This window comes from Sander lucioperca, chromosome 11, assembly GCF_008315115.2.
Source record: "Sander lucioperca isolate FBNREF2018 chromosome 11, SLUC_FBN_1.2, whole genome shotgun sequence".
Classification (NCBI taxonomy): domain Eukaryota; kingdom Metazoa; phylum Chordata; class Actinopteri; order Perciformes; family Percidae; genus Sander; species Sander lucioperca.
In genome coordinates, this window is record NC_050183.1 from 7,750,628 (window position 1) to 7,777,980 (window position 27,353).

General features: G+C 40.0%; 2 protein-coding genes across 10 annotated transcripts in view; both read left to right on the forward strand.

The window, feature by feature from the left end:
* Positions 1–27,353, forward strand: part of agbl4 (ATP/GTP binding protein-like 4) — a 461,627-nt gene that overhangs the window by 377,308 nt on the left and 56,966 nt on the right. The gene's annotated exons all lie outside the window — the stretch shown is intronic.
* Positions 875–26,485, forward strand: bend5 (BEN domain containing 5). Of its 7 annotated transcripts, XM_036007248.1 has the most exons (8): positions 1,049–1,232; positions 2,398–2,528; positions 3,420–3,897; positions 5,529–5,677; positions 10,262–10,475; positions 10,722–12,029; positions 23,229–23,238; positions 23,767–23,777. In XM_036007248.1, the coding sequence occupies exons 1-6, from the start codon at positions 1,049–1,051 to the stop codon at positions 10,916–10,918; spliced, it is 1,353 nt and encodes a 450-aa protein (XP_035863141.1). In that variant the 3' UTR covers positions 10,919–12,029; positions 23,229–23,238; positions 23,767–23,777. The 7 variants fall into 7 exon arrangements, with proteins under 7 accessions (XP_031163224.1, XP_035863145.1, XP_035863142.1 ...); XM_036007250.1 differs by lacking the exons at positions 23,229–23,238; positions 23,767–23,777 and having other exon boundaries at positions 880–1,050; positions 1,174–1,232; positions 10,722–12,758; XM_036007247.1 differs by lacking the exons at positions 23,229–23,238; positions 23,767–23,777 and adding an exon at positions 26,475–26,485 and having other exon boundaries at positions 10,722–12,167.

A 27,353-nucleotide genomic window follows, 5' to 3' on the forward strand; every position in this document is an offset into this window, starting at 1 on the left:
AACCACTATTGAACACAGCCAAAAACACTGCTTCAATAACTGACATAAAATGACTGGCATTAGGTTCTGAGAGTTATTGTGATCTCTTTGTTTTGTTTTAAAATGATCTTGTATACATCTAACAGACTGAACAAACATCATGGGGAAGCTGGCATTTGAAGCAAGCCTAATCATAACTAACTAAATGCCTGAAACTATGAAACAAAATATCAGAGAAGAAAAAAGGCTCTATATAGTTCTGCATCAGTTACTTTTCAATTACAGCAGCCGAAGCAGAACGGAATTGTTAGTGTCATTTATCGATTGTGGTGCTCTCTATTAGAGTAACAACTGAGAGAAATTCCTCCTGTGTTTATAACCACCTGGATGTCTTAAAATAACAAAGAGTTCATTTCTGTCAGCTGGCCTTAAGTATTTTTGTTGTGTAACAAGCAGCAGATGAGAAGTGTACACCAGGAAACACTTGAAAGCTCACAGAGACCAATGAAATCTGACCAGGCAGGTAATCATCTTGGTGGCTTTTCTCTCTGTAGTTCCCTGAAATAATTCCCTTAGAACACAGAGTGAGAAGTAATGGGTGTCTAAATTGATAAAGGTAATGATGCCTGAAATGTCTTACTTAATCACGTAACACAATGCTTGAAATATAAAAACTAATTGTTTTTAAATATGTTGATGCTGGTATCATACAGTCTATGGTTGATATTGTTTTTTTTTTTTAAATCTTGTTCTTGTTTACAATTTGAGAGAAATTAAAAAACATTTTTAATATTATAATTACACTACATGTGCATGGGAAATCGTGTTTTAAATGGTTATGACACAAATAAATCAATATAACTTAATTCTGCTAAACATCTCTAAACATTAAGTGAATGTCATGTCTATTACTTATGCCTGGATGATGTACCCTGGTGATGTGGACCAGGCAAGAGTAGCCGAGCGCAGACACCAGCCCCAACCCCCTTATGTGTATATATTTTTTTAATACTTTGTGAGGAAAAACTGTCAAGCATATCCAAAGTGCAGGACCAAAGAGAAGTAAATAATGTATGCTTTTGTTAGATTCTTTGAAGACGATATGTGCTACGCGTTACCCGTTTCAAATGTCGAAGATTTCAGACCTCTGCAAAAAACAGATTTTGATAATCAGAAGGTGTATCTGGTTCACAGAACTGAAGAGAATGGCAGCGCAGGCCAGCCGTGCGAAGCACAGATCCTTGCCCTTGCAGGTAAGTTGCCCTCTTAACACATCAGCTTTTCTCTTTTTAATGCTGTTTTACTCTGTCTGTCCAAGTAACGTTGATGTGCGCGAAACGTGTCAAGCTGTCAAAACAAGCCCTTTTGTCCGATCTGTCAAGACGTGATCAGCTGGAATCTGACACTGATAGCCACAACAACGTCCTCGGCTGTGGCTAGCTAGATAAGCTAGTTAGATATGCTAAGATAAGTTTGGTAGGTAGTCGTACCTTGTCCTCAATGCTTTACAGATTTTTACATTTAGGGTGTCGTTTTCCAAGAGTTAGCCCTCTTGCTCGACAGAGTAGTGCTGCTCGTTTCGATAAATACGTGGCATGCAACGTTAGTCAGTCACAACGGTTGTTTACAACATGTAGCTAACGCTTGCTAGCTTGATGTGTATTCGTTCCGCGTTAGCATGTTAGCGCTCAGGCGCTAGTTAGCTGCGTGCAGACGCAGAGCTGTCACTACATGATAAACACATGTGACAGCCCGTGGTTGATCCTTCATCTGTTTTGTAGAGGTTTGCAAATGTAGCCGAGACACTAGCCCTATAGCATTGGTGGTTTTGCGGTTAGCGTGTAAACTGGCATATCTGTTGGTTTGTGCCACAGAGGAGATGCGGTGCTGCAGTCATCGCCGTGTCTCAGATATTAATGGAAACAATATATAGCAACCTGTCTGTCAGTAACATGTCAACGTCATGGCTGTTTCATGACAGCGCATCATGTCAATGTGCTGAAGTGTGCAAGTGAAATAGTTTGCTTAACGTTAGCTCCAGTCACAGTGATGTTTGCTCACGGTCGTTACTACGGTCGATCTTTAACTAGCTGCATCACTAATCCCCGAATCTGTCCTGTCTGGGTTGCAGGATCGGTCCCATCTAACTAACACCTTAACAGTGGCAGTTATGTTAAAGCGCAGTATAGACAGGACGATTTGAAAAGCTTGTGCAGCCTTTGTAAACCTTACTTTTTTTCTGGGCTAAGAGTGCTAAAGTAAGTTTGATCAAGTAGAATGGAAAGATAAAACGCCCTCTGCTCGGGTTGTACAAATGGATGAAATAATTCTGCAGGTACTTTAACGTTTTATTAAATTCCATCTAACTTTTTGGAAACTTTATTAGTTTCTTCCTGCTTCTATTTCTACACTTTACAGATACAGTAGAGGAATTTGAAGACAGTATAATGCAAAAGAAGATGAAAATTCCCAAGATGTCCATCAAGAATTCAGGAAACTCTATTGAGAACAATTTTGGAGAGGAGAGAATGCCACTCAGGCATAAAAAGGTAGGCTCACCTAGATTTGACAGTAGTTGTGTTATTTTGAAATAAACAAGTTTGTACATTTGAATGGACAGCAGTGGGTAATGTGGAGTATTCCACACCAAATTGTGCTTATACTTAAAGTAGTACAGACCCCAGTAACATGACATTCAATCACACTGCCCCTTGATTAGGCTGAAATAATGCTTATGTATTGATAGCACGAGTGATATCAATCTTGATTAAGCTGTGATCAATTAAAATTGTTAAAAATGTTTGTAGGTGCAAACATCAATAATGGTTCATAACAAAATGAACTAACAAAGTATCCCACTTAAATTACTTATATTGACAATCTTGTCTTGACAGGGACGAACCTAAATAATTTTGCTCATTAAAAAAAAGTTGTGTGGGTACATGTGTGACACACAGACAGCAATAGTCTTATATTTACATATACAGTATCTATTAATGAGACAATGTCACTTTTCCATAAACTTGGCTGACACCCAAAATCCCCCATGCTATTTTTACCATATGCTGGATTAACACAAATTCAGCACTCTGGACAGCTGCCCTTTCACAGACAAATCCTCTGAGCGGCTCATCAAAGAACTCAGTGACTCCTCTTTTCCTGTTTCCTATTGAGATCCACACATTCAAAACAAACTGTTTGCAGTCTGTCATGTCATTTTTAGATTGAAGTGTTTGATGGAATTACATTCTGTTACATATTAAGTGCACTTTGTCACTGATGCAGAAAAGGGATTTGTAAAACTGTGTAAAATATTTTATCAGGCCCGCTTCCAAACACCTGTCTTGTTTTTATCGTGTTCCCATGCTCAACTTTCTGAGTATTACATTTTATTTCACTGGCCTATTTGATCCCTAAATTGACTCTTATTTTTTCTCCAGGCCCTGTCTCAGGACCATGGACGCCCCCTTTCCAACTCCTCCAAGAGTCTGGCAGCAGTAGTGGCTCGTCTGGAGAGAAATGCAGCCAGCTCCTGTATGGAGGGCGAAGAAGACCTGGATGAGGACCGGCTGGCAGAGGAGGGAGAGGATGCAGACGACGAAGATGAAGATATGGATGCAGAGCATCAGCAACATCATCACCAGCAGCAACCACAGCATTTGGAGGTGGACACGGATTGTGTGTCTGGGGTAGCTGCAGCAGTGGTTCCCAGAGTCCTGTATGAGGAACTGGTTCATAGCTACAGGCAACAGGAGGAGGAGATGAGGAGGCTGCAGCAGGAGCTGGAGAGAACCCGCAGGCAGCTGGTGCAGCAAGCCAAGAAGTTAAAGGAATATGGCAGCTTGCTGACAGAAGTCAAAGAATTAAGGGACTTCAACAGGAGGCTGCAAGACGTACTTCTCATGAGATTGGGCAGTGGTGAGAGAACAGGAGCATACACACCAACACACAAACCAATGCTGTGTACATGCCAAAAAGTTTATTAGTAACCTTTAACCTGCAGTAATGTAAAGAAAATGTCTAAAAAATTCAAATACCTATATATTTTCATTATTAGAAAGTCAGTCTTAGACAGTGACATCTATAGCCAGAATATGCCATTTTTAGCATAAGGAGGTGGGAGGCAAGCGTGTAGACATTTTCAAATTTTAGTGTTTACTGTACATCTACACTGATTGTACCCCCTTCTGTGCCATTTTTAAGAACAGTGACATGCCAATAAATGCCAAACACAATTGTTTTTGCAGTTAAGTCTGAAAAGAAACAAAGGAATATGCCACTATAGGCCCTTGAATAGTTTTCCGGTACTATTTAGACCATGTCTTTGTCGTTTAGATGTACATGAGCATTTAGAACTGCTGTTAAAATTCAGTGTCTTTCTACTGAAACTAAGATAAACAGATATAATTATAAATGGAGCTAAAGTAGATAAACTCTGAGTTTTGGTGCCTTAGTTTGGCTTGCTTCTTAGGTTGACAGTGTGCACTAATGATGAGCGTGACCATCCTAAAAGAGAAGAAGGTTGTGGGTTCAGTCAAGCCAAATAACATGCTGAGGTATTTCTTAAAATTAAGACATGATCAGATGTTGCAATTTTTAAAGATATATATGGGTTTCAAAAACTCTCCTGTAGCAATGTAAAGTAGATCAATTTTGCTAATGCATTTCAATAAGCCTGAAGTTATGTCAAGTCTATATTGTATAACTCAGTTGTACAAACACTGTATCTATATTACCACAACAACAGTGTTTCCTGTCCAGCCCAAGCTCTCCAAGAAGACTTAGTATATAAGGTAAAAAATGAGAAATCTTGGGGGAGGAAATGTAAAGAGAGATATTTTGCCTCGTACAGCTGGGGGTAAAATATAAGCATTCGTTGGCAAACTAACAGTAAAAAAATAATAACAGATGGGTGTTATAGTTAATAGACACACATAATACAACAATGAGATTATAACCCAGCAATAGTAAAGTAAAGTAATAAATCCAATACAGGAAGTTGAATAAAAGACACTGTAAGTGTGATTAAAAGTGGTGTCATTGCAGTGTGCAGCAGTGTACTGACTCAAGCTTTGCCAGATGCTGGTGTTAACCTCAGCCCCCCTGTAGATCTGGACAGAGGCGCCTGGCTACTGGTGGGACCATCTAATGGACAGGCTAAAGATTAGAGCACCCTGGGGTGCTGTCGGGCAGGGGATGGAGTGCACTGACCGATATTAAAACTCATCCTCTACATTGGAGCTTAGCATGGCCAGCCACCAAGCCAGCTTAGTAACTGGGCTAAAATAACCGCCTATCTCCAGGCACAAGGAAGCCTAGGCCCAAGGCGGGAAGCAAGCAGACTAGCAGGTGGGACCTGTTCCAGTGGGAAAGCCATGGCCACATGCTACTAGAACTCAGTTCTGTTTTAGTGTAATCCTCTATTCTGTAAAGTTGACTAGCAGTTGATACGTAAATGTCCTTTGACCTCACTGCAACTTGAAGTGCTGACAGACGTAGATTTGTTGCTTGTATCTCCATGATGTTAAATGTGTCCTTTGTATCTTCAGAGCCTATGCATGACAATGGCACTCAGACAATCAAGGCTGAAGTGGTTGAACCCATTGTTGAGGCCCAAGAAACATGCAGAGAAGAAGCCAACACCAGTTCCAGCTACTCACCCTCACCCAGAACAGTATACACCTGCAACGATGGGAAGGTCAGTCTCACTAAGGGACACTCTTTATTTAGTTAGCTTTTCCTGATTCCCTGTAAGTGGCACGCAAATACCACTTTTTTGGGAACATCTTGTGTATTCACATGCCTATTTTTCTGATGCCATCCTTCCATGTGGTCTTTGTGATGTTCCCTGTCTGGTTTTCATCTCCATCAGCTTTTTTTTGTATTTTGTTATTTATTTTTGAAGTCAAAATCACTCAATCCAAATTTAGACAAAACGGTACCCCCAGCATTATCATTTCCAACACAGGACTGAAAGATGCCATCACTCAAAAACTGATTGACAGGCATTTAACATAGTCCAACATACAATAAATGAATCTTGCTAGTAATGTTCAGTCAGTCAGCAGTAAAACAGGCCTGTATTTTCAATAATGATCAATTGAGCAACACATTAAATGTGTATCTTTTATTTATATGTCCACCTCTTCACTTATATATTTGAATATACCTGTAATTTGTATGGTCAAATGTTACATTACAGATCAGGACTTTCAACCTTCAATGAAGATTATCCAAATAACCCCTCTCACCCTTTGCGAGTCCTGAATCCTTCAGTTCCCTCTCCTGTATTCCTGGCTCTTTGCCTTGGGATGACCCTGGGAAGTAGCCTGATTTTGTAGGAAATGCTGTATTTCCTCTTAACACCCATGGACCTTGGAACATGTTGTCATAGTTGATCAGTCCTTTCCCCCTGGCTGCCCTACCCTAGCAGGTAAACAAGGTTGAGAAGATTATTATTGTTCCTGCAAGCTCAGCCAGCATCATCAGTGTTTATTAGGCTGTTAGGGTTCTTTACTCCCGCACTGCTGTAACTCAACCAGCGTCCTGTCTCTGATGACAGGGGGGGGATTGGTACTACAAGCTCTGGGGCCTGCAGCCACTTCAAGCGTGAAGAACACTTGCAAATTAGAACTCTCCTACATCGGGGACCCCATATTAATTATTTGCACGAGAGGAATTTAAAGTGACTGACAGATTAGCCCTAGTGAGAGAGGGGGAGAAAGGTACAACGGATGGAGGAGAGATGGAGGGAGAGAGATAAACAAAAAGCAATGGGGAGGGATGATGAAAACAATCTTGTCTAACTTAAGGGCAGTAAAAAGCTTGTCTGCTGGCCAGGGGCCTAAAGCACATTAGCTGCACAGGGGAAAGCCTTTTGGATGCTAGCCTAAAGACTTTACAGTGATAAGAGAGTAGAGAAGGGAAAGTCACATATGCCCCCTTTTGCATTAGTTAACCTAGAAGACCAGTGGCTAGGCTGGTAATCGGTTTGGCTTATGCAACATGCAGTAGAAGTGTGTAGAGGGCTACAGGCTAAGTTTGTAGTGGAGGTAATCCAGGCTGCAAGCAGCCAGTGGCCTGATCTTATTAATGTCTCCTAGTTGGTGAAAGTGGTGCTTCTTGGGATTTGTAATTTGGTCTAAGCAGGAGCTGGCTAAGATACGTTCTGCCATGACAAGCTATGATCTGCCTTGTCCATTTAGGTTTTACACCCACATGGAGCATTGTAGATTGGTGAAACTGGATTCGGACCCCAGAGCACCTAACACAAATGTCCCAGGCAAGTGGGTGGCCAGCACCATCATCACGGGATAAAGTGTATTATTGAGTTTAACAATATGCAGAAAGAACAAATGTGTTGTTTTACAGTGAAATTATATGATTCCAAGTATGGTACCAAATAGAGATAAAGGGGAAATTTGGTATTTTTCAAGTGACTAATGTCAACATAAATCTTTGAAGTTGGTCCAGTATTGAGCGAGAATGCTGTAACCGGCTGTCGTGAAACGGGCTGCAATGTAACCTACAGTATGTGGCAATAGTGACCATCAATGTACTGTACGTCCACTAAAAGTGTTTGTTTTTGCCATTGACAGGGTCAGATTGTTATTATAAGTGTCTGACTACATTATGTAAAGCTGGAGAAGTTGCCGTTATCCTGCCATGCTTTTGTGTGTAACTAACTGATGCCAGGTCAACACAGTAACTTTAGCTAACAGCGCTAGCTTACCTCCGCTCTGTCTGCAGCTCTCTATTCTTGGAACAGCCTTTTTCTTTTTGGAAAATGTGCTTTGGCATATGATTGCTTCCCCTCTTTTGTTGGCCGCTAAAAATGGACTATGGACCAGAGTGTTGGGATCCATTTGTAGCTGTAGCACACAACCACAACTTTAGCCTGTCTGTATCCAAAAGTAACTTCTATGAAAGCTGCGCTAAGTGTATCTCAACATTTTGTTTAGTTTTGTGGCAATTCAGAAATGCGCAATTGAAAATCTTTAAGACCTCTCAAAGCTACGCTACTTGTACTCCAAAAGAACAGACTCCCCAGTAGGGCTGGGACGATTTGTTGACGTAATCAATTACATAAATGTGTCGACACAAATAATTTGCGTTGACGCGTCACGCGTAGAAAAACATAACTGCCTCCAGCAATAGCGCAAGTATGGATTCCTCACAAGTTCAACAACACGTTGAGAAAAAGGCTCGCACGCGGTCTTCTAAAGCGTGGGAGTATTTTACTCTTAATGTCAACAACAACAATGTGGTAGTCTGTAGACTTTGTTAAATGCATCACTGAGTCAGGATAACAGCAGCAAAACACCGTAAGTTCTGCTCCCCTTTTTGCTCTGCTCCCTTTCCCTCCCAAGTAGAGTTTAGATTCTCTGCCCAAGCCCGAACTTGACCCACGGGCTGGGTCGGGACGATATTTCCTGCCACTATCCCCAGGCCGGGCCCTTGATCAAGCATTTGTGTTTTTTTAATCATTACTTTATTAGCCTAATTGGGTGAGGAGAAAGCTATGCCTCTCCAGCTTCTCCCGTAGCTCTGGGTATATGTCCTGCACTGACTTGAGTGTGAGGTAAACTGTGCTAAATCGTGTCTCCCCCATCTGTAGCACTGTCTTCGATAATTGTGCAACCAGGCCAGATTGTTTCAGATATCTCACGAGTCCTTTATAATGGCCCACGTATTAAAAAATTGTCGGGTTAAAATCGGGCTTGGGCTCATAATTCCAGTTAATGTGTGGGGCCGGGCCGGGCTCGGACACAACGTGCACGGGCTCGGGTAGGGTCGGGCTTGATTTTTTGTGCCCGATCTAAGTTTTACTCCCAAGCATGTGCGATTATCAACATAGTGACACACGGAATGTGTTCCCAGTAGTAGCCCAACGTTACGTTAGTCCATTGATGTGGTTTACCATCATCATGAGTGACCCAATCAATTACAGACTGTTATATTAGACACTCTGCAACTTGCCTTATGTTGGATTTATTTGATACATCTGATTTCATATGTTGCTAAAATTGTACTTTTTTACTGTAAGATTAAAGGGAGAAGAGCTTGGATGTTAAACAAGAGCTTATTAATTATTTTACCTACTACTGTTATAAAAAGCAAATACAGGCTACTCTTTTTGCACTTGCTCTGTTTACTTTAAGTTTTTATTTTTGTATTCCTCCTGAAAGTGACTTTATTTTGTTGTTGGATTGATAGCCTACATCTGGCTTCAGGTTGCACTACAAATTCATTTTACTTGAACAGTGCAGTGTCAAACAATTTTAATAAATAGAGATTTGAACCTTATTGAAATTAGTTTTGTGTAAATTGTTAATAATTGAGCAATGGGAAAATAATCGCTAATTGAAAAATGTATCGTTAGATTAATCGAAAAATTCATCGTTAGATTAGTCGACTAATAATAATAATAATAATAATAATCGTTTAAAAAATAATTGTTTGGGACAGCCCTACTCCCCAGATATCCTCTCTCCTCACTTGCCTTTCCCACCGCTGTCTTTCATTAAGTCACCTTATGAGATTTCTGAACAAGACTTCACCATCTTTCCATAACATAGTCAGACACTTCTAATAACAATCTGTGCCTTGTCAGTGGCAGGAACAGCACTTTTAGTGGATGGAAATTGATGGTGCACATTTGCCCTAAAGGTGTTCTAGCGTTCTCGCCCAACATTGGATCAATTTCAAAGAGTTTGTTCACATTAATCACTTAACACACAAATGCATTGAAAATTGGGTCCATGTTAAAAAAAAGAAGAGAAATTCCCCTTTAAATCTCAGTTAAGTTTTTTGTCTCCCTCACCTAATTGCTTCCATCTTGCCTTCTGTTGTTGCAAACATTTTTTTTTTTTTAAATAAGATTGAATGAAATTGCAATCCCTGCAAACTGATCTGTAAACAACAGTAATTTAAGGTTATGAAACAGTTGGGTAACCGTAATAGCATTTGTTTATTTAAAAAAACTCCCCGTGGATGAGGCAGACATATCTTCAATAGGTAGTTGGAAATCTTGCATGAGCAAGCAAGTGTAGAGTAGATGACACTGTCCTGTGCAGAGCAGAGCATTGTGTGTTTAAAAGTGTCAACGCGCTAGTACTGTTGTTTTTAAACTGAACTGATAAAAGCCACAATGCATTAGACATTTCATTTTGTCTGGCACTGGGCAGATGACAACACTTGCAAGATATTTTTATTTACAGCAGACTATAGATGCACATGTTAAAATGTGGTGTTCTCTGTTTTACACTTGTCATCTCTGCAGGTACACCTCGGTGGAGGGATCTGGGTGGAGGAGGAGAAGTGGCATCAGCTGCAGCGGACCCAGGGAGACTCCAAGTTCACAAAGAACCTGGCTGTAATGATCTGGGGCACAGAAACCCTCAAGAACCGTAGCGTCACTGGAGTGGCCACCAAAAAGAAGAAAGATGCCCTGCCCAAACCTCCACTGTCGCCCAGCAAACTGAAAATTGTCAGAGGTAAGAAACTCCAGGTTTGAACCTATAAAATCAAGACTGTGTGAAAGAGATGAATCCTTGTTCTGATGGCTTGTTTGTAAACTGAAACAAGTTGGAAAACATGAGGTACAGAAAAATTATTTTCTTTTTCTTTTATTCATACAGGCTTTCAATGATTGAATCATATTTATTAGATACCAGACAAAGATAATATTAGCAGTTTTGAATTTGATGTAGTCTGACTGCTCACGCTCGCTCCTTCCCCAGAGTGTCTCTACGACAGAGTGTCTCAAGAGACAGCGGACAGTGCAGAGATTACGCAGAGATTGTCCAAAGTGAACAAATACATCTGTGAAAAAATAATGGACATCAACAAGTCCATCAAGAACGAGGAGCGGCGGGAGTCCAAGCTGCTCATTCGACAGACAGTCAAGATGGAGAACTTCACCTACGATGGCATGTAGTGGTCAACTGTTGTCACGCCAGCGCCTTCTGCCCCCCCCCCCCTATGGTTGTTATATGAAACGTTAAAACAAATAGACCCCTTCCCAGCTCCCTATAGAGCAACCATCACCTTCCTCAGTGCCCAGTTTTCCCATTGGCTGACAGACAGCTTTACCCACCAGTGTGTGAACTAGTTTGATATGAGCTGGTGTGAGTGTTTTTATAAGCTTTACAGTGGGATTGGTACAGAGACATGGTTTGTTGACGTTTGTGCATTTGTGTCAAAGGAAAGATTACATGTAATTTTTAAATTGATTTATTGTTCTGTGTCAGAACATAGTTTTGAATCCTTAAACTTTTAAAAAGTAATTAGTGGAGAGGTTATTTCCCTAGATAAAGTCATCTGTTTCTATAAAGATAATGATGCCAGCTTGCATTAGATCTAAGTTGTGTGAACGGCTGGATATTTTGGAGACTACCCAATAACTGCTGGGAATCTGAGTGTTTGCTGTTGGTACTTATTGCATAAAATGGGACATCAGGGTCTCAAATGCACAAGTCTTAATTGGTAACAGTGAGATTGCATTTTGCAACAGAGATTCTGTTGCTCCAAGATATTAATTATGTGTGTGCGCCCCCTTAACTGTAGGTCAATCACAACACATGGCTTTATTAAAAAGACGGCTTACAGAGGTTAAATGGGAAGTATGACTCTAATGTGGAGTCTATAAAGTGCTGTATTTGTTTAGTTTTTTATGTTTGACCTTTTAGTTATGAGCATTTGCCATCAATGAGAAAGGTTTGGATGGGATATTCCCATCTTACTAAACATGTCACTTTCAGACAATTTGACCGTTTTTAATGAGTTGTAGTGGTACAGGCACATTAATGCCTAGAAAGGCCTTACATGGATTTGGCAATCACTAGGGTATGCCCCTGGGTTTTCTAATAAGCTGTGATTGTAAATGTATAGTAAGCTGAAGCGATGAAGCTTCACCTGCACTTTGCTGTGAGAATGTGAGAGGTGGCTAGGTACTATTTTCTGTCTGGTTCACACCATTAGGTTGAGCTGAGCTGGGCTACTTGCTACCCCCCCTCATCTTCATGTGGAAGCTGTGGGTAAAGCTGTCTGTGCTGTTTGAAGTCATCTGGGCCTGCTGAACCCCATAATAACCCCTTCTTCTATAAGCCACGCCACTGGGGAACAAAGTAAGGTCGCTCCAGTGACAATTTCCTCTGAGCGATGCCATCAGAACTTTGAAAATGTATGTTTTTTTTTTACATTTTTTTCCTCAGTTGTTTTATTGTTTTGATCTAAAATGGTTTGTGTGGCTGTCTGCAGGCTGGAACTAAATGCTGCAGATTGAAATCTCAACTGTGACCTAGCTGTGGCTAACTGTGAATCTGCTGCAGAGCTGCCCATCAAGCCTCTCTCCTCTTCATACTCTAGATTCTTGTTTGTCGGTTGTTTTATTTCTGTCTATCATTTTGTCTGTCACGGTTTTTGTTATTGCAAAAGTTCAGATCAGCCTTTTGTTAAGCTACCTTATGTTTTGGAGATATTTTAGTGTACATAAAACTTTTATTTTTTATTTTTTCCACCAAACATGGATATTTCAGTTTCTCGTCATATTACCGTTTTAAAGGCTTTGGTCAAGTTTTGATTTATCTAATTGAGGTTGTAATTCCATCTTACCAGACAATTGCTTGTTCCTTTTTACACTTATTTATATATATATATATATATATATATATATATATATATATATATATATATATATATATATATATATATATATTTATTTCTATTTCTTTGTTTTTTTTAATTGTTGGCTTTAAGCTTGATGTTGTATCCAAATGTAGATCAGTGGAATCTACAAGCAAATGAAAAAAAGATCTCCCTTTCTTAGCCAAAGTGATCTCTGTGGAACAAGAGACACAAGGCTTCCGTTAACCCCCACTTAGGTTGTACCTTCTAATGATCTGCCACATTAAGATGAGAATTTGTATCGTTAAACCATTGTACTTAATTGAGACGCAGTAGTTAGATAAAAACAAACATTTACATTGAATGCACTTTAAACTTCTGGGCAATTTCTTTAATCATAAAGAAAGGTATTTGTGGTATTTGTCCTTTTTCTTTTTTAAATGTCTATATAGATAAAGCTTAACAATCATTGTATTATCATGAAGCACCTTAGAACATTTTGGTTTATTGTTTTTTTTATGGCAAGAATGAGTTATGGGATAGCATTTTGTTTTGTCAGTCAGATATGCCCCTGACATACCAATGCTCCAAAACAAGTTGGATAGATTTAATACTTCCAACTACTACTTAGAATTAGTACTACTACTACTTCCAAATATTTAGTTCTTTTTAGATGTATTCGGGGTGTTTAGAAAACCAGATTTCCACAAGTCACACTGTGTTGAAACTGGATTCAATAACTCCGCCATGGCCTCCTGAACAATAAATGGCTTACTTGGTAAATTAACAAGCAAAAGTCAAAAATTCTATTTGGCTGTCAAGCCCAAAACATGATTCATCAACCTGAAGCTATTATCCTATGAAATGTGCAAGCTCACTGGAATATGTGCTTTAACTTAATGTGTGAAGATGCTGGTTATACATAAATATATATGACTCATATAGAGATAATTGTGTATTTTTTACAAATGAGCCAAATTGTAAGCCAAAGTATTAAATGCTGAGATCAAGTTAAAGAAGGGGGATGCTGACTGAGGAATCAGCAGGGTTTGCACAAAAGATGGCCCATGCCAAAGTTATAGTGAATCTTTTTTTTTTCTAAAAAAAATCCCTTTTTCAGTTTTTTTTCCCTGTACAAAGCAACATGTGAGGTTTACATGGGCTAGCATGTATTTGAAATACATGCGGTTTAAAAGAAAGAAAAGATTTCTGCTGTGCAAAGCAACCATGCTGAAATTCTGACACATTGTCGTGTGTTGTGTTTGTTTGTTTCTTTGATGTTTGATGCCAAAAGGGGGTGTGGTTAAAAAGAAAGCTTTAAGATAGAGCATTAATAGAGCTATTACAACATCTGAAATGTTAACTTCTTTTCAAAGGCTGGTTTCCTGTTGCGCGATTAAGTCTAATCCTTTAACTAAAACCGTCTTTCATGGATGAGAGCTGTATGGAAGTACTGTATGTTTTCAACCCAGATTTGGTTTAATCTGTGATGGCAAGGCCAATCTCTTATCAAATGTACCAAGTCACTTGCAGAGGAGCAGACTGGGTTTTAGCAGCATGTTAGTAACATAAACCAGTACATAGTCTGGCAGAGCCATTATTGGATGATATAGGCTAGTTTGGCTCTGTGACACAACACACCAGGCTTTCCAATCCTCTCACTGTCACACTCAAGTAGCGATAGGGAGAAAATGTAACCTCGCTGGCTCTGTGATCCTCGTCCTGTGCCACCTCTAGTTCCTTACTCTGCTGTCATTTATATGGGCTGGATTTAGAAATGCATATGTATTGAGATAATAGCAAATCCTGTCCTCATCGTTTGGTGTTTTGGCTTATGTTGTGAACATCTGTCAAAGCTTCAGAAGTGAGGGAGCTTTATGTAGCTTTTTGACAGTTTGATTGGGGAAAAGAGATCAGTTCTATCTTCACTGTGTGGAACAAGATAAATGGCTTCATCTAGCAGTTTTCACAACTAAGTGCACACAAAACACATAACTGTTTGAGCCTCAGATACAATGTCAAACTTACTTCAAATGAGAAAAAAATGGGAGGAACATTGTAAGGCCTATATTTTTCTTAAGGTATCAGTAACTTTGTATACAATCCACAAACCGGTTCTACTTCATCTAACTTCACCGTCCTACCTCATTGTTACTCTGGTGTTTGTTTGTCAGTGACTGTAAACTATGTGTGTATATTAAAAAAAAATCTATAGGAAAGGTATACCTGGTTACTCTCAACATGTACAGCATATAAAACTTGTAAAACACCTCAGTACACAATATCATTCTGAGGAGAATTCAGTTTTATTACCTGCTTAAAGATGCTGCTGTAAAGGGGTCGTCTCTGAATATATATCTTCGCTCTTTGCTATGTTGTGCAGTTGATCAGTGGTTGTGTTCTGTCTCTGTATTGCATTCTGAGATTTTTACTGGTTGACGGGTGCTACCAGCAAACAGTTCAAAAACTGATCTGTCGGACCTCAAATGGTGCTGTTTTTCTATGTTTTTATCCTCATTCAGCTATGTTTTATTCAGGTGTGTCAACTGCCACTATCCCCTCAGCTAATCAGATTTTAAGCCAAAATATTTCGCGAAACGATAACCCTGCTATTACTGTATCAACTATATGCTATCCACCCAAATATTGTAGATAGTGATTATATCCTCAGCTGTGAGCTTCAGAAGTACCTCATAACTTGCTGATTTTCAATAGATGCATCTGCTTCTAGCACCTGTTGTCTACCAATATCACATTGTTGCAGTGTATTTTCAGAAATATGCATTTTTACTGGTTAGATCAGGTTTCACTATACATAGGACATGATTATTAGATCACACTCAGATGACCGATAAATTTAAAGGATACCACTTGTCATAAAAGGAAATCTCAGTTGGGCTGGGCAGCGTGTGATACAGTAGAAGAGGTCCTCAGCAAAACCATGTTCTGTTTGAGTCAATATTAAGTTTGTTTTACAGAAGTGGGATTCCATTGGTAGTTATATTTATGGTGGAAAAGTAATATCTATTAGAAGTGATTTGGGGAACGTACAAACAAGAGCCCCACCTGGTTGAAATGCTATGTGTCAAACAAACATAATAGAGATCACAGAGTCTTCATGGTGCATTCATGAAGACTGTTTTGGGGAGTTTCAGCATGTCAGTTTTGTAATGATTGATTTTATTTAGTTGCCACTTTAATCTGTGATTTCCCAGTTGAATCTCTTTGTCCCTTACTGATATTTTAACAACTCAAATGTAATTTCTACTGTTAAAAATAGGAATGTGGTTCATGATTAACTTATTGTGAGCTAAAGTCAAATGTACAGCACCATACCGTGTCTGGACTTGGCTTTATTATACAAAAAGTGCATTATATTGTCTTTTACCCTGTATAGTCACAATGGAATCCCCCCAATTTTTTTTTTTTGGGGGGGGGGGTTCGCTTTACCTGTCTGTATGTAAATATTTGTTTTAGTTTTTTTTTTTTGTTACTCTATCTATGTCTGTGAACATGTAATGTGCTGGGGATCTCCTCTCTACTGTGAGCAGTGTGTGTTCAAATGCACAGCAGTTGGTTTCATGGAAGCACTTAAGCCATTCGTTGGACTGTTTCATAATGGTTCAATTTTAAGCTTTGCTCTGGTCCGGGGAATTGACCCAGAGAGCTTTGTGTGTAATTGAATTCCTATGCAGGTGCTGAGTTGTAATCACCTGGTACCACATCACTGTTGGGTGGAGGGACATCCAGGGAGAGAGATAACTGGGGAGTGTTCATACCTTTGAATGTGTCTGCACAGACTCAAGATTGAGTCAAAGGGGACAATGGCGACATGACAAATCCGTACTGAACAATTACTACATTTTCGTTGAATTAAACTGAGCTATCCAGGCGTGCTTGGTTATATCCCTGTCTGTAGTTGTAACAGCATTGCAATGATCGTTAGGGAAAGACAGGGTTATTACTGTATGGAGAATTTCCAGTTGGTATGATAATGTGAAAAGAATTTTAAGACTTTTGCAGTAAACACTCCCTCACCCTACTTCAGCCTCCCAGAGGCAACCCTACATTTACAGAAAATGTTAGAAGTATATGCGATAGAGAGTGTACATGTCTTTGCTAAACCGGCCACACCTCTGCTATGCGAGCAGCTCTTTGACGCTTAGCATCCTGTTCTGTGTTTTCTCTTGCTGCATTCAGGAACACCTGTTTAATGTATAGATAAACAGAAATAAATCCAGACTTTTATTCTATCAGCACAAACCTCTTGTTGTCTTTTTTTTGTCTCTCCTGCCTCGTGTTGTTTTTTTCTCGACGAAAAACTACAATCCGGGACTCATGTTGGAAATTTTTTATCACTTTTCAATGTGGAAAATATTGTATGTAATCAGTACTGTTACCTCTGCCTCCATACAATATTTGTGTTGTGTTTTTGTGTGTCATAAAAGTTTAGAGATATTGAACTTTTTGGACCCACTGGATACAGAACAATCATATCTAAATCACAAGGAGGAGGTTTAATGTCTTTAATTATTTTTGCTGCCTTCTTAAAGGAATAGTTTGACATTTTGGCAAATGTGCTTATTCACTTTCTTTCCGAGAGATAGATTGGAAGCTCAAGACCATACTCTCGTCTGTCCAGTAAGTATGAAGCTACAGCCATTAGCCAGTTAGTGCAGCTTGACAAAAAGACTGACAACGGATGGAAACAGCTAGCCCGTCTCTGTCTGAGGGTAACAGAACTCCAATCTACAGCTTGCTGATGAACATGTTATTTCTTGTTTGTGTAAGCCGGGTTTTTTTTAATTAATTTTTTTAAACCATTCTTGGCCAGGAGCAGTAACGTCATGGGGTGTAATCTGGCTATTTCCCTGTGTTAGTCTTTGTGCTAAGCTAACTGGCTGACTGTAGCTCAACATCTAACAGACAGATTTGAGAGGTCTCAATCTTCTCATCTAACTCTCCTCAAGGAAGCAAATATTGGTGTTTCCCAAAATGTCAAGCTATTGCTTTTGCACCACCTGCATCAAAGGTTTTCAGAACAAGCTGAGGCAGACAGCAACACTGTCAATCAAATTTTATCCCACTTAATTGACAAATCAGTGTGGCTGTGCCCTATTGTTCGCTGTTAAGACAAATTTCCTGAAGTTACAACGGGCTCCGAGTGAGTAGTAATTTCATTTCCACACATGGTATTTTAACCTCAATCTGTACATTTTAAAAATCACCAAATCGGGGTTAAATCTGGTCAATAGCTTGGAGCACAAAACCTACCTCAAGCCTTCCATGTTTTATTTTTACACTGGAATACCACTTAACTAATGTCAAAAGAGTTTTTATTTTCAAATTGATGGCCATGTGTGCTGAATGGGTTTCAGAAAACCTTAATGACCCTTAGGCTAATGCAAATTTCTCAGCACACAGTTACCCGGTAAACTTTTAATTTAAATGCAAAGATTAAAATTAGACTTTGAGTTTGCCATAGAGTAGTAACCATGTTTTAAACTTTTTAAACACCTTGCCCAGGAGTCTGACACCGTGAAGACAGACAGATTTCAGACAGACGGACTGAGGCAGATGAGCTCTGGTGTTATTTCTCATTCCTCCATACACAGAACAGTGTAGCTGTGTAACCTCTAAGTGCTTTTTCACACCATATCCGACACCAGCTTTCCATCCTCATAGGCTCTGTAGTTAACTTCTGTCACCATAACGATCAGAACCCCCTCTCCTTCACATCCCCAATAGATGTGTTTCAAGTTTGGTGTTTTTCCGGAGAGCATGTGTGTGCATTTGCTGTAAAGGTGAGGGGATTAACAGGCAGATTGTTCTCAATGTCAGCCACAAGATAACAGGATGGCAGAGACCAACAGTTCACCGTGCTGTATTTGTTCATTCAGTCCCAATGCTGGTGGTCTGCCTCTGTGCCACACAGCATGCTGATGATTGGCAGTGCTGTATCTAACATGTATCGTGTCCAAACCATAGCAATATCAACTCAGCTGCATGAGAACAAGATAAGACAGAAAATGGGGTGTTGACATATGAGATTGCTTGTTAGATGGCTTGTTTGGAGAGGCGTAAATCTAAAATGAGCCCCGTCATTGAATGCTGGATTTGCTTGAGTCCACATTGAAATCTGATAGGAAGTGGTCACTGTGAAGACCATTTCCTCCCTCTTTCCTTATGAATAGACTAAGCTCTACTTACTCGCCTATCTCCCCATTCCTCTCCCCTGTCTGGCACACTGATGCATTTCCATATATTATATTGCCTCTGTAAGCAAGTGTGTCATGCGCCCAGGCTTTTCCTACAGCCAGAGGGGACTTCTCAATGTCATTATCGCTAAAGCCTGCCACATGCCTGTAATGTATTGCCGCCTGGCTTTATTGGCAGCATGATGATTCAGTGGTGGTGTTGATGGATTAGTGCCGGCTGGGTCGAGCTGGGCTGGGCTGAGCTGGTCCAGACTGGGCTGAGCTCTGCAGCCTCGCTGTCTGTCGCATAAACACCCGTCCTCCTCACACACACTGCAGTATAGAGGGAGACATATCGTATTTATGTCACACTCACAACTTAATGAATATGGTCATTTCAGAGCTTTTATTGAGCTTCTCGGAAGACTGTCTGATTCATATTGTCCAGCTTTTGCTTTTCATGCAAACACGGTGCTCACAGCAGCGCCGCATAATTGATGGCAGTAATGTGTTTGCTTTATGACGTTGTTACTGTTTTGAATGTGAAAATATAACAGCTTTTGTTGCCTCCTGGAAGGGGAAGTTCAGAGAGGGTGCACTGGGTGCATATGTTACCACAGCATAACAAGGTTTGATGTTTCCAGGAGCATACATATAGTATACACACACAGGTTTAGAGAAAGGACACAGTTACATGTTTTATTACGGAATATGAAACGCACTCCATATAACACAGCCACCCAGGCTGAACTAAACTAAACGGTCCGCAGGCCACCAACTTAAAGTCTAACTCAACACTTACTTCTTGATTGCAGGCTTTTCAGTCTCTCTAGCAGCTGTACACTGTCACGGTGATCAGGATCCGACCCCACTGCAGGCATATAAATGGACATTAGTCTTAATTTTTTACTGCTTACAGCAGCGACTGTTAACATGTACGGCCCTAGAAGACACAAGAAACACACTCTGTTTCTCAGTACAACAAATGTTGGTTCGGTTTATCAGTGATTGTAACATACAGTCAGTAAAGTATACAAGATATTCAGCATCAAATGCAAAAGGATGAATGGTTCAAACAACATTCACAGGGTTGTTGATTAGTAACTCTTGAGGAATGTTTTGTTTGTCCACTATTTTTCCTTTACATGCACGGAAAGCTTTCTCATAACTGTAAATAATTAGAAAGTAGCAAGAGTCGAGCGCATACTGTTCTAATTCAGTCTCATTTGTGCCGTTAGTGTGATTGTACGTGGATCACTTTATTGTCTAATTTCTGTGATTTATTTTTGTTTTTCCATTTTGAGACCATAATCTGCACAGCGTTCATTTACAGCATGGAGCACATATCTGTATGCAAAAGAATGCACTAAGTGTGTTCATTACATTCTTTCTGTTGCCAGTAATAATGTTGAATGATACATTATCTCTCCCTGTACTTATTGCTATCTCTGCTGCTTTGTTTATCTGAAAAGTGACTGCAGGGTTAACAGACAGTTAGTTGATACTGTTTTATTCTGCCTTTGGGCTTCAAAGCCAGCAATACACATGAATGAGCTACCAATCACACTCACATTGTCTCTTCTGCCTATGCTCCCTACATACCTTACTTTTTATCCACCCATACCCATCCCAGCTGCATGTCCCTGCATTGTCAGTTAACTGTATGAATGATAAGATATGCTGGTGAGTCTTGATTGTAGCTGTTAAATTTGCCTCCGCTGCCAGCGTTATTCAGATGTCCTTATCATTTATAAGAAGCTTATTTAACTTGTTCAATGATAAAAACGGGTAAAATTTGGAATCCATTAGCCCCTCCGGTGAGTGGATGCAAAACTGAGCTCTCTCACCCTAAAATTCACACACACATGCACACATACGTATCAGTATATGTACACACACACACACACACACACACACACACGAATACTTAAGCACAGAACTTCCAAATGGCCTCTATTAATGCAGACGGCTCTCCCAATTAACAAGATTCAAAGTGATGATGAATTTTTCATTCTCTGAACATTTAAGCTAATTATGGCCCAAATGAAGCAGGTTCCAGTGAATCACCATGGCAGGGGCTGCCAATGGCAGCCAATGTCACTGTCACAGTGCCACTCTGCACCACCACCCTAATCACTACAGCTGCTTAATATTCATCTCCCACTGCTCTCTCCTTCCTGACTCACCTCTCCTCTCCTCACATATTCTCCTTCCTCTCGTCTTGCTTCTCACTCCTTTCCTCTTGTAACTTGAACTTCTGTCCTTTCTCCGGCGTCCTCCCCACCAGTCATCCTTCTCTCTGTCTCTCCCCCTCAGCGCTTCTCTCTCACCATAGATGTGTTGTTTAAAATGGAAATCAACTAATTGCGCTAATAGCATTTTAATGATAATTTAATGTAGTAAATAAAGCTTGTTACAAGCTAAGCAATTTTGTTGGATTTCAAGGGCAATCAATCTGTGTCCGATACAATCTGCTCACCTCCTTGATTTTGTGTGTGAGATTTCTGCAGTGTGTTTTCACTCATGCAGATTGAACTATATTGATGCCAACATCTATAGATGCACAAAAATAGGCAGCACTAGGTTGGAAAACATCCTCACTGTACACATGTATCACCCACTTTCAAGTTAGTATCCAAGTCAGGTTTTTAGACAAGGGGTTCTCAAAGTCTGAGTGTTTACATTATAATTTTTTTTAACTCTCACACGATGAACTCATATTCATCGTAAAGCAGCAGCTGATCATTTACAATCAGCGCTCTGAGTTGAGTTCAAAACACAAATTGAGTTATAAGGCCTTCACTTGGCAGTAGTCTGGATCAACAACAGTCAATTTCCAGGATAATCGCCAGATGTCCCTCGCCTTCCGCTCTCTGTGTGTTGCCGTACTTAAACTCTGTTTGCTATATGAAACAACAACAAACTTCGAGCTAGCAAGCTGCACACTGAAAATGGCAAGTTTTGCAAAATATTTGATTGTGCAACAAGGCAGGCTTTCTTGGTTCTTTTGGGGAATTATTGTAAAGACTTACAAAGAATATGTTTACGGCACTCTCTAACTGGGACGTTTTGGGACCGATTGTGGCAGGTGTGCTGTGAACGAAGTAACGTCACACAGCGATACACTGGTGAGAGCAAGTTATGTTTAACCATATATCTAAGCTAATTTAAATAGCTCTCGTTACTGTATTGTGTAAACAGTTGACTTAATTTTATATTGTATGTGGCATTTTCTTTTATAGGGTTGCAAATGTTCCACCAAAACAAGTTCCTTCCCGAGATTATTTTTCAGAGCCAGCGTCGCTGTGTTCAGAGCTTAGCGCCGCCCAAGGTGATTGTGATTGGTAAAGGAATACAATCAACCCAGAACGTTTTTTCCTATCCTGGAATGTATGTGTGGTAAAGCCAGACCTTACTTTGCAGCGCTGTGGAGTAAGGTCGGGCAACGGGAGACTACCTGGCAGTATCAATAGGTTTTAACTGTTTTATATTAATGTTTCTTCTCACGTTTGCTTCACTGAATTGCTGCCCGCATTCTGTAAACTATTGCCAGATATACTGGCACTAGAAACTGCATGCATGCATGTAGCTCATGACTGCTGTTACTCCAGATTACTTCTACATACATTATAGGCCCCAGAGGCCATTTTATTTGTCAGCTCTATAGTTTGACATTTTCCCTTTTAATCATGTGTTCTGTTTTGAAACAAACTTTATGCCCAGTGGTTGTTCATGCCATTTTCTTGTTGATTTAGTTCTATCCTAATCAATTCTCCTCAAGAAATTAACATACCTGAGTTGTTTCAAGTCTGCTTAGCTTTATGAGTGATTGTTATCCATTAAAGAGATTAGATTTGGCTTGGAATCAAAGATGAAGTAGTTCATTTCACATTCAAGGTCTTCGGCACATTTTTATCAACCATTCCTCCAGATTAACCATATTAAAATGATGAGGAGCTTGAGCTCGGAAGTAAAAAGAATAAACAGCCGTGAGACAGAAAAACAATTTAATTTCTCTTTTTATGTTCCACCAGTGGTCATTTAGCTAGACTCTTTATTTAAATGGTAATGTGAAGCTGGCTAAACAGGCATGGCAAATCAGCCTGAGAAGAGAGGCAGGCGTCTGTGGTGTTTCATGCTCTGGGAGTTTATCTGGGTCTTTCCTCCTGTCGTCTGACAGAGGGATGCAGAGTCGGGAGCCGATTGAGCGACAAGGATAGCGCTTCTAGGTGTATAATTAATTAGGTGTGATAAATTATACCATTTCTAGCAAAGCCTGGCAGTACTGGCATATGCACTCTCTAACACACACACACACACACACACACACACACACACAAATACATGTGCATATGTGTCTCCTCTTACTGAAAATGCTCACATATACTGTATATATGGCAATACATGTATTCCTATTTCAATCAGGAGAGACTTTGTTGCAGATATGCAAGATTTTATTCGTAAGTTACATATGCAAAATATGAATTGTACATAGTCTTTGGAGATTAGACTCCATCGTATAAAATGTATATACTTTTTTAAAGGGTTATAAAAACCCAAACATATCCCCCGATGGAGTCTAGACACTGGTGGTAGCGGTTAAAGGGCACGAAGACTGGAACGAAGGAGTCGAAGGGATTGGTCAGCCGGAAGAAGACTGAAAGTGCCATGGGTGAAGATGCCTGGAGGTGGAAGGGGAGGAGGAGGGTCGCACTCTTGCCTGAAATGACAACTGACAGCCGCAGAGGAGAGAACAGATTTAAAACATGGATGTCATGCTGTGATTGGCTTGTGAAATACGTGGCTGATTCTGATTGGTTTAACAGAAAAGTGACTCCCTCGAAAACAGCTGATCAGTTTAGGAGAGAAGTGATAAAGTTATTGAAGTCTCCCTGAAAGAATTTACGCTGAGCTACATTAGATGAATATTACAACTTTGCAAACTCTTTGTCCTCCTTCTCAGTGTGTTGTTTGCCAGAAATTGAAGGTAAACAAAATAAAAACACATGGATTAACTGTCACTTTGCAATCTATCTCAAAGTCAGCAGATTATTCTTTTTCTTTTTTCAAGGAAAGTTTTGTCAATAAATGTAATGTGCTGATTGAGCACCCATAACGGTGAAATGCAATATCTTCTACCTCTTTCATCACTAAGCTCTTCATGCTCTGATAACAAGCAAAGTCCTCAACTTGGTTTGGAATTCACAATAATACAATATTTGTCATTTGAAACAGCAAGAAAACAATAAAGTACTGAGAACAGTGGATTTTAGTGCAGACATATGGGAACATTTTCCAAGATTAGTTATTTCTTTGCATCTTCAAGTCCCAGAATCAAATATCCATATGTATATAAAATACATAAGAGAACACTTTTATTGTAAGTGTTATCATGACTTTTCTTCATTCAACCTTAATTTGTATACAGTGGTCCAATAAGAGCAGTTCACTCTTTTGCATTGGTGTCCTGTTTACACAGGACAATAAAAGCAAAAGGCAAAAAGACAAACAGGCAAACATAAAACATACAAGACTGCAAATAAAGAAGATGTGAGTAAAACTGAGCGAGGGTGAAAAAAAGGCCATTAAACCAGCATGAAAAAAATCTGAACCCAACAATGTGGCAAGAAGTAGAAGATACATTCTTTTAAAATGTAAAGATTGTAACTTTCTAGAAAAGTATTTTATCATCGCTAAATGGAGGAAGGATGAGATAATGAGCCACAATATTTAATTTGAAATAACAATTTACAGTGCTTAAGACACCGATCAACAGAACAACTAAGGAATGTTTCTGGATTGGTCTCTTGTTTCCTCACAAACATGAATCTGGGAGTGTCAAAGCAGTTGTTGAGGCGCTGTAGCTGCTTCTTCTCAACTAAACACAGCCGACACTTGATAACCATTCTGTCAAGCAAAAGTGGTAATTTAAATTCAGTCAAGGCGGGGCGGCCTCTAGCTCACCCAGTAAGAGCGTTTGCCGCATGTAGGCTGAGCCCTGCCTCCTTTCCTGTCTATCCACTGTCACTGTACAATAAAGGGAAACCCACCCCCCCCCCAAAAAAAAGGCTTCAACAAAATCCTCATACTACGTGATTCCCACTTCACCTCTTTAATAAGTGCACAATTTAAAAGGACTACGCCAACTTGATGGTGAAGTTGTTGTTTTTTATCAGTGTCATGAAAAAATAGCAATACGTTTTATCTGCTCTGTGCTCCGAATTTATTTGTATCTGCAGTGGGACTTTAAAAACTGTTTATCTGTAATGAGCTACAGCAAAGTACTGCTATCTAATAGATACACAGTGTTCCACTGAGCTGCAAAACATTGTACCACAGATGAAACAACCTGCACTCTCTCTACTGTTTGCACTGTATTTCTGAGTGCTGTATTCTGATATTTGATGGGATTCATGGCTGAAGACCAAACTGACACCTGTCTACTCTTCTCATTGTCAACAAGTTCATGGCTAAGACACACACACACACACACACACACACACACACACACACACACACACACACACACACACACACACACACAGACACAGACATACAGACAGACACGCACACACACACACCCTGCCAGCAGGCACTTTTAATGGCCTAGTGTTAATGAGAGTCTTGTTTAGAGCTGTCAGAGGACCTTGGGCCATGCAGACTGACACCATCTCTATGTTCACAGCTCTAGAGGTCACCACGCGGTCTATGTATGTGTGTGCTCGTGACTGGGTTTGTGTGAGTGTGTGTTGATGCCACAGACGGAATCATTTATTACACCTAATTACCTTTCCAGCCAGTACATTAACACTATATCAGCAAATCTTTCATCTTTGGTGGTTTAATTTTCAATCAGTAAAGTTGATATTAATCTCAATAAATCTTATCTGTGTAGTCTATTCTCACAATCATAGGAAAGGGTCATTCTTATCTGTGTGCTCTCTTGTGCTGTGCTGACACTGTGAGGGATCTTTAGGTGCCTGAAGCCAGCCAACATGATGTGAATATCCTGAGAAGAGACACCTAAAAAAGATGAATTGATTTCAAAAGAATGTGAGTATTTTGCAGTGTAGTTTTCTACTCTGTTTGGAGTTGTATGAATAAAATGTATAGTTTTCTGATAGCATAACATTAATTCCATCCAATCTTGTTTTTTGTGTTGAGCAAAAAAGTCTTTAACAACCACAGTAGAAATCAGGATAGTTTAGAAGTTTCATGCTATTCAGGGTATTCAAGCTTAAACATATTTTAGTACTAACTGCTGCGTTAAAGGGAGAGTTCACCCCACCGTATCACTGTGCAGAAGAAAGCGTAATCGTGGACGAGAGGCTCGTCCTCCTCGGCTGAGCTGTAACTGTGGCTAACCGATACTGCTAGCTCACCTGAGCTAGCGCTAACGCTATAGCTCAACTGAGAAGGATGCCATTAATGCCTCTCGTCCATGATGAGAAGGCAGACATCTCTACAGCCGATATCTACAACACTGGACAATTCACACCAAAACCATCTATATATATATATATCACTACAGGTAAGAGGGAAAATATGTATTTTGATTTTAGGGTGAACTTTCCCTTTAAGCTCTTTTTGAAAACCGACACAGATAACAACATTTTTACAGTGTTATCAATCAAATTCCATACCTGTGGACCTCTGCAAACCACACTAAAGCTTGTATGTTTATGGTTATATAATAGAAGAAATAGAAGTTATTAATGTTGATGTGGATGCTACTTCTAGAGGGATGTTGAAAGATCACAGAATGGAAGAAGCCTTGCAGGCTGTCACACAGCAGTTCACTGTGTCTGATGTTTTGTTCTGCGTAGGATTTTTAGACTGCTTCACAGCCCACTGATGAAGATATCTGTGTGGCTGAAGATTTTAAAATGCTTATTTTGGAACTACAGTATTATACAATAAAGCCGGTTTCATGTTTTGCCCAAAGAGATCCTTTGTCCATTTTCACTTTTTTCTGTAGTGTTATTTTCCTTCTGTGTCCCCAGTCAGTGTTTTCCAACCTTTAGGACGCTTGCTGTTAGCCTTGCTTTATGTGTTGACAGTGAGAGTGTGATCTAGCTCGCTGTGTGGAGACCAATTCACAGAGTGGGAAGTGCCTGTGTTGGAGCCAAGCTCTGTGTGTGTGTGTGTGTGTGTGTGTGTGTGTGTGTGTGTGTGTGTGTGTGTGTGTTTAAGTAAAGGAGACTCAAGCTGACAGCTTGCCAGCAGCCTTGCACCTGCACACAGCTAGGTGTTGATCTCAGATGGGGGGGGCGGGGCAGAAGAGGGGATGGAAGAGGGGAGGACAGGCGGAGGGAAAAGGAAGGAAGAGAGCCGACAAAAGGTGTTAGGGGTGGATGAAAAAAGACGTGAGAGGTGAGGAACGGAGGATAGGAACTCTGAGATGTGGCGTGGCTGTGACATAATTCCTGTTTATTCTTTTTTTTTTATGTACGTCTGTGTGAGTATGTGCATGCCACAAGTGGAAGGAAAATGTGCTGCTGTGTGACAGGTGGGACGGGAAAGCCAATTGGATTGATGCATTCTTTCATA

Bases quoted from the DNA above. Each gene is read 5' to 3' on its own strand.
- bend5 (XM_031307364.2), top strand. From the start codon at position 1,049: ATGTATGCTTTTGTTAGATTCTTTGAAGACGATATGTGCTACGCGTTA. The intron at 2,529-3,419 runs GTAGGCTCACCT...TTTTTTCTCCAG, and splicing joins TGCCACTCAGGCATAAAAAG to GCCCTGTCTCAGGACCATGG. The intron at 3,898-5,528 runs GTGAGAGAACAG...TTGTATCTTCAG, and splicing joins TCTCATGAGATTGGGCAGTG to AGCCTATGCATGACAATGGC.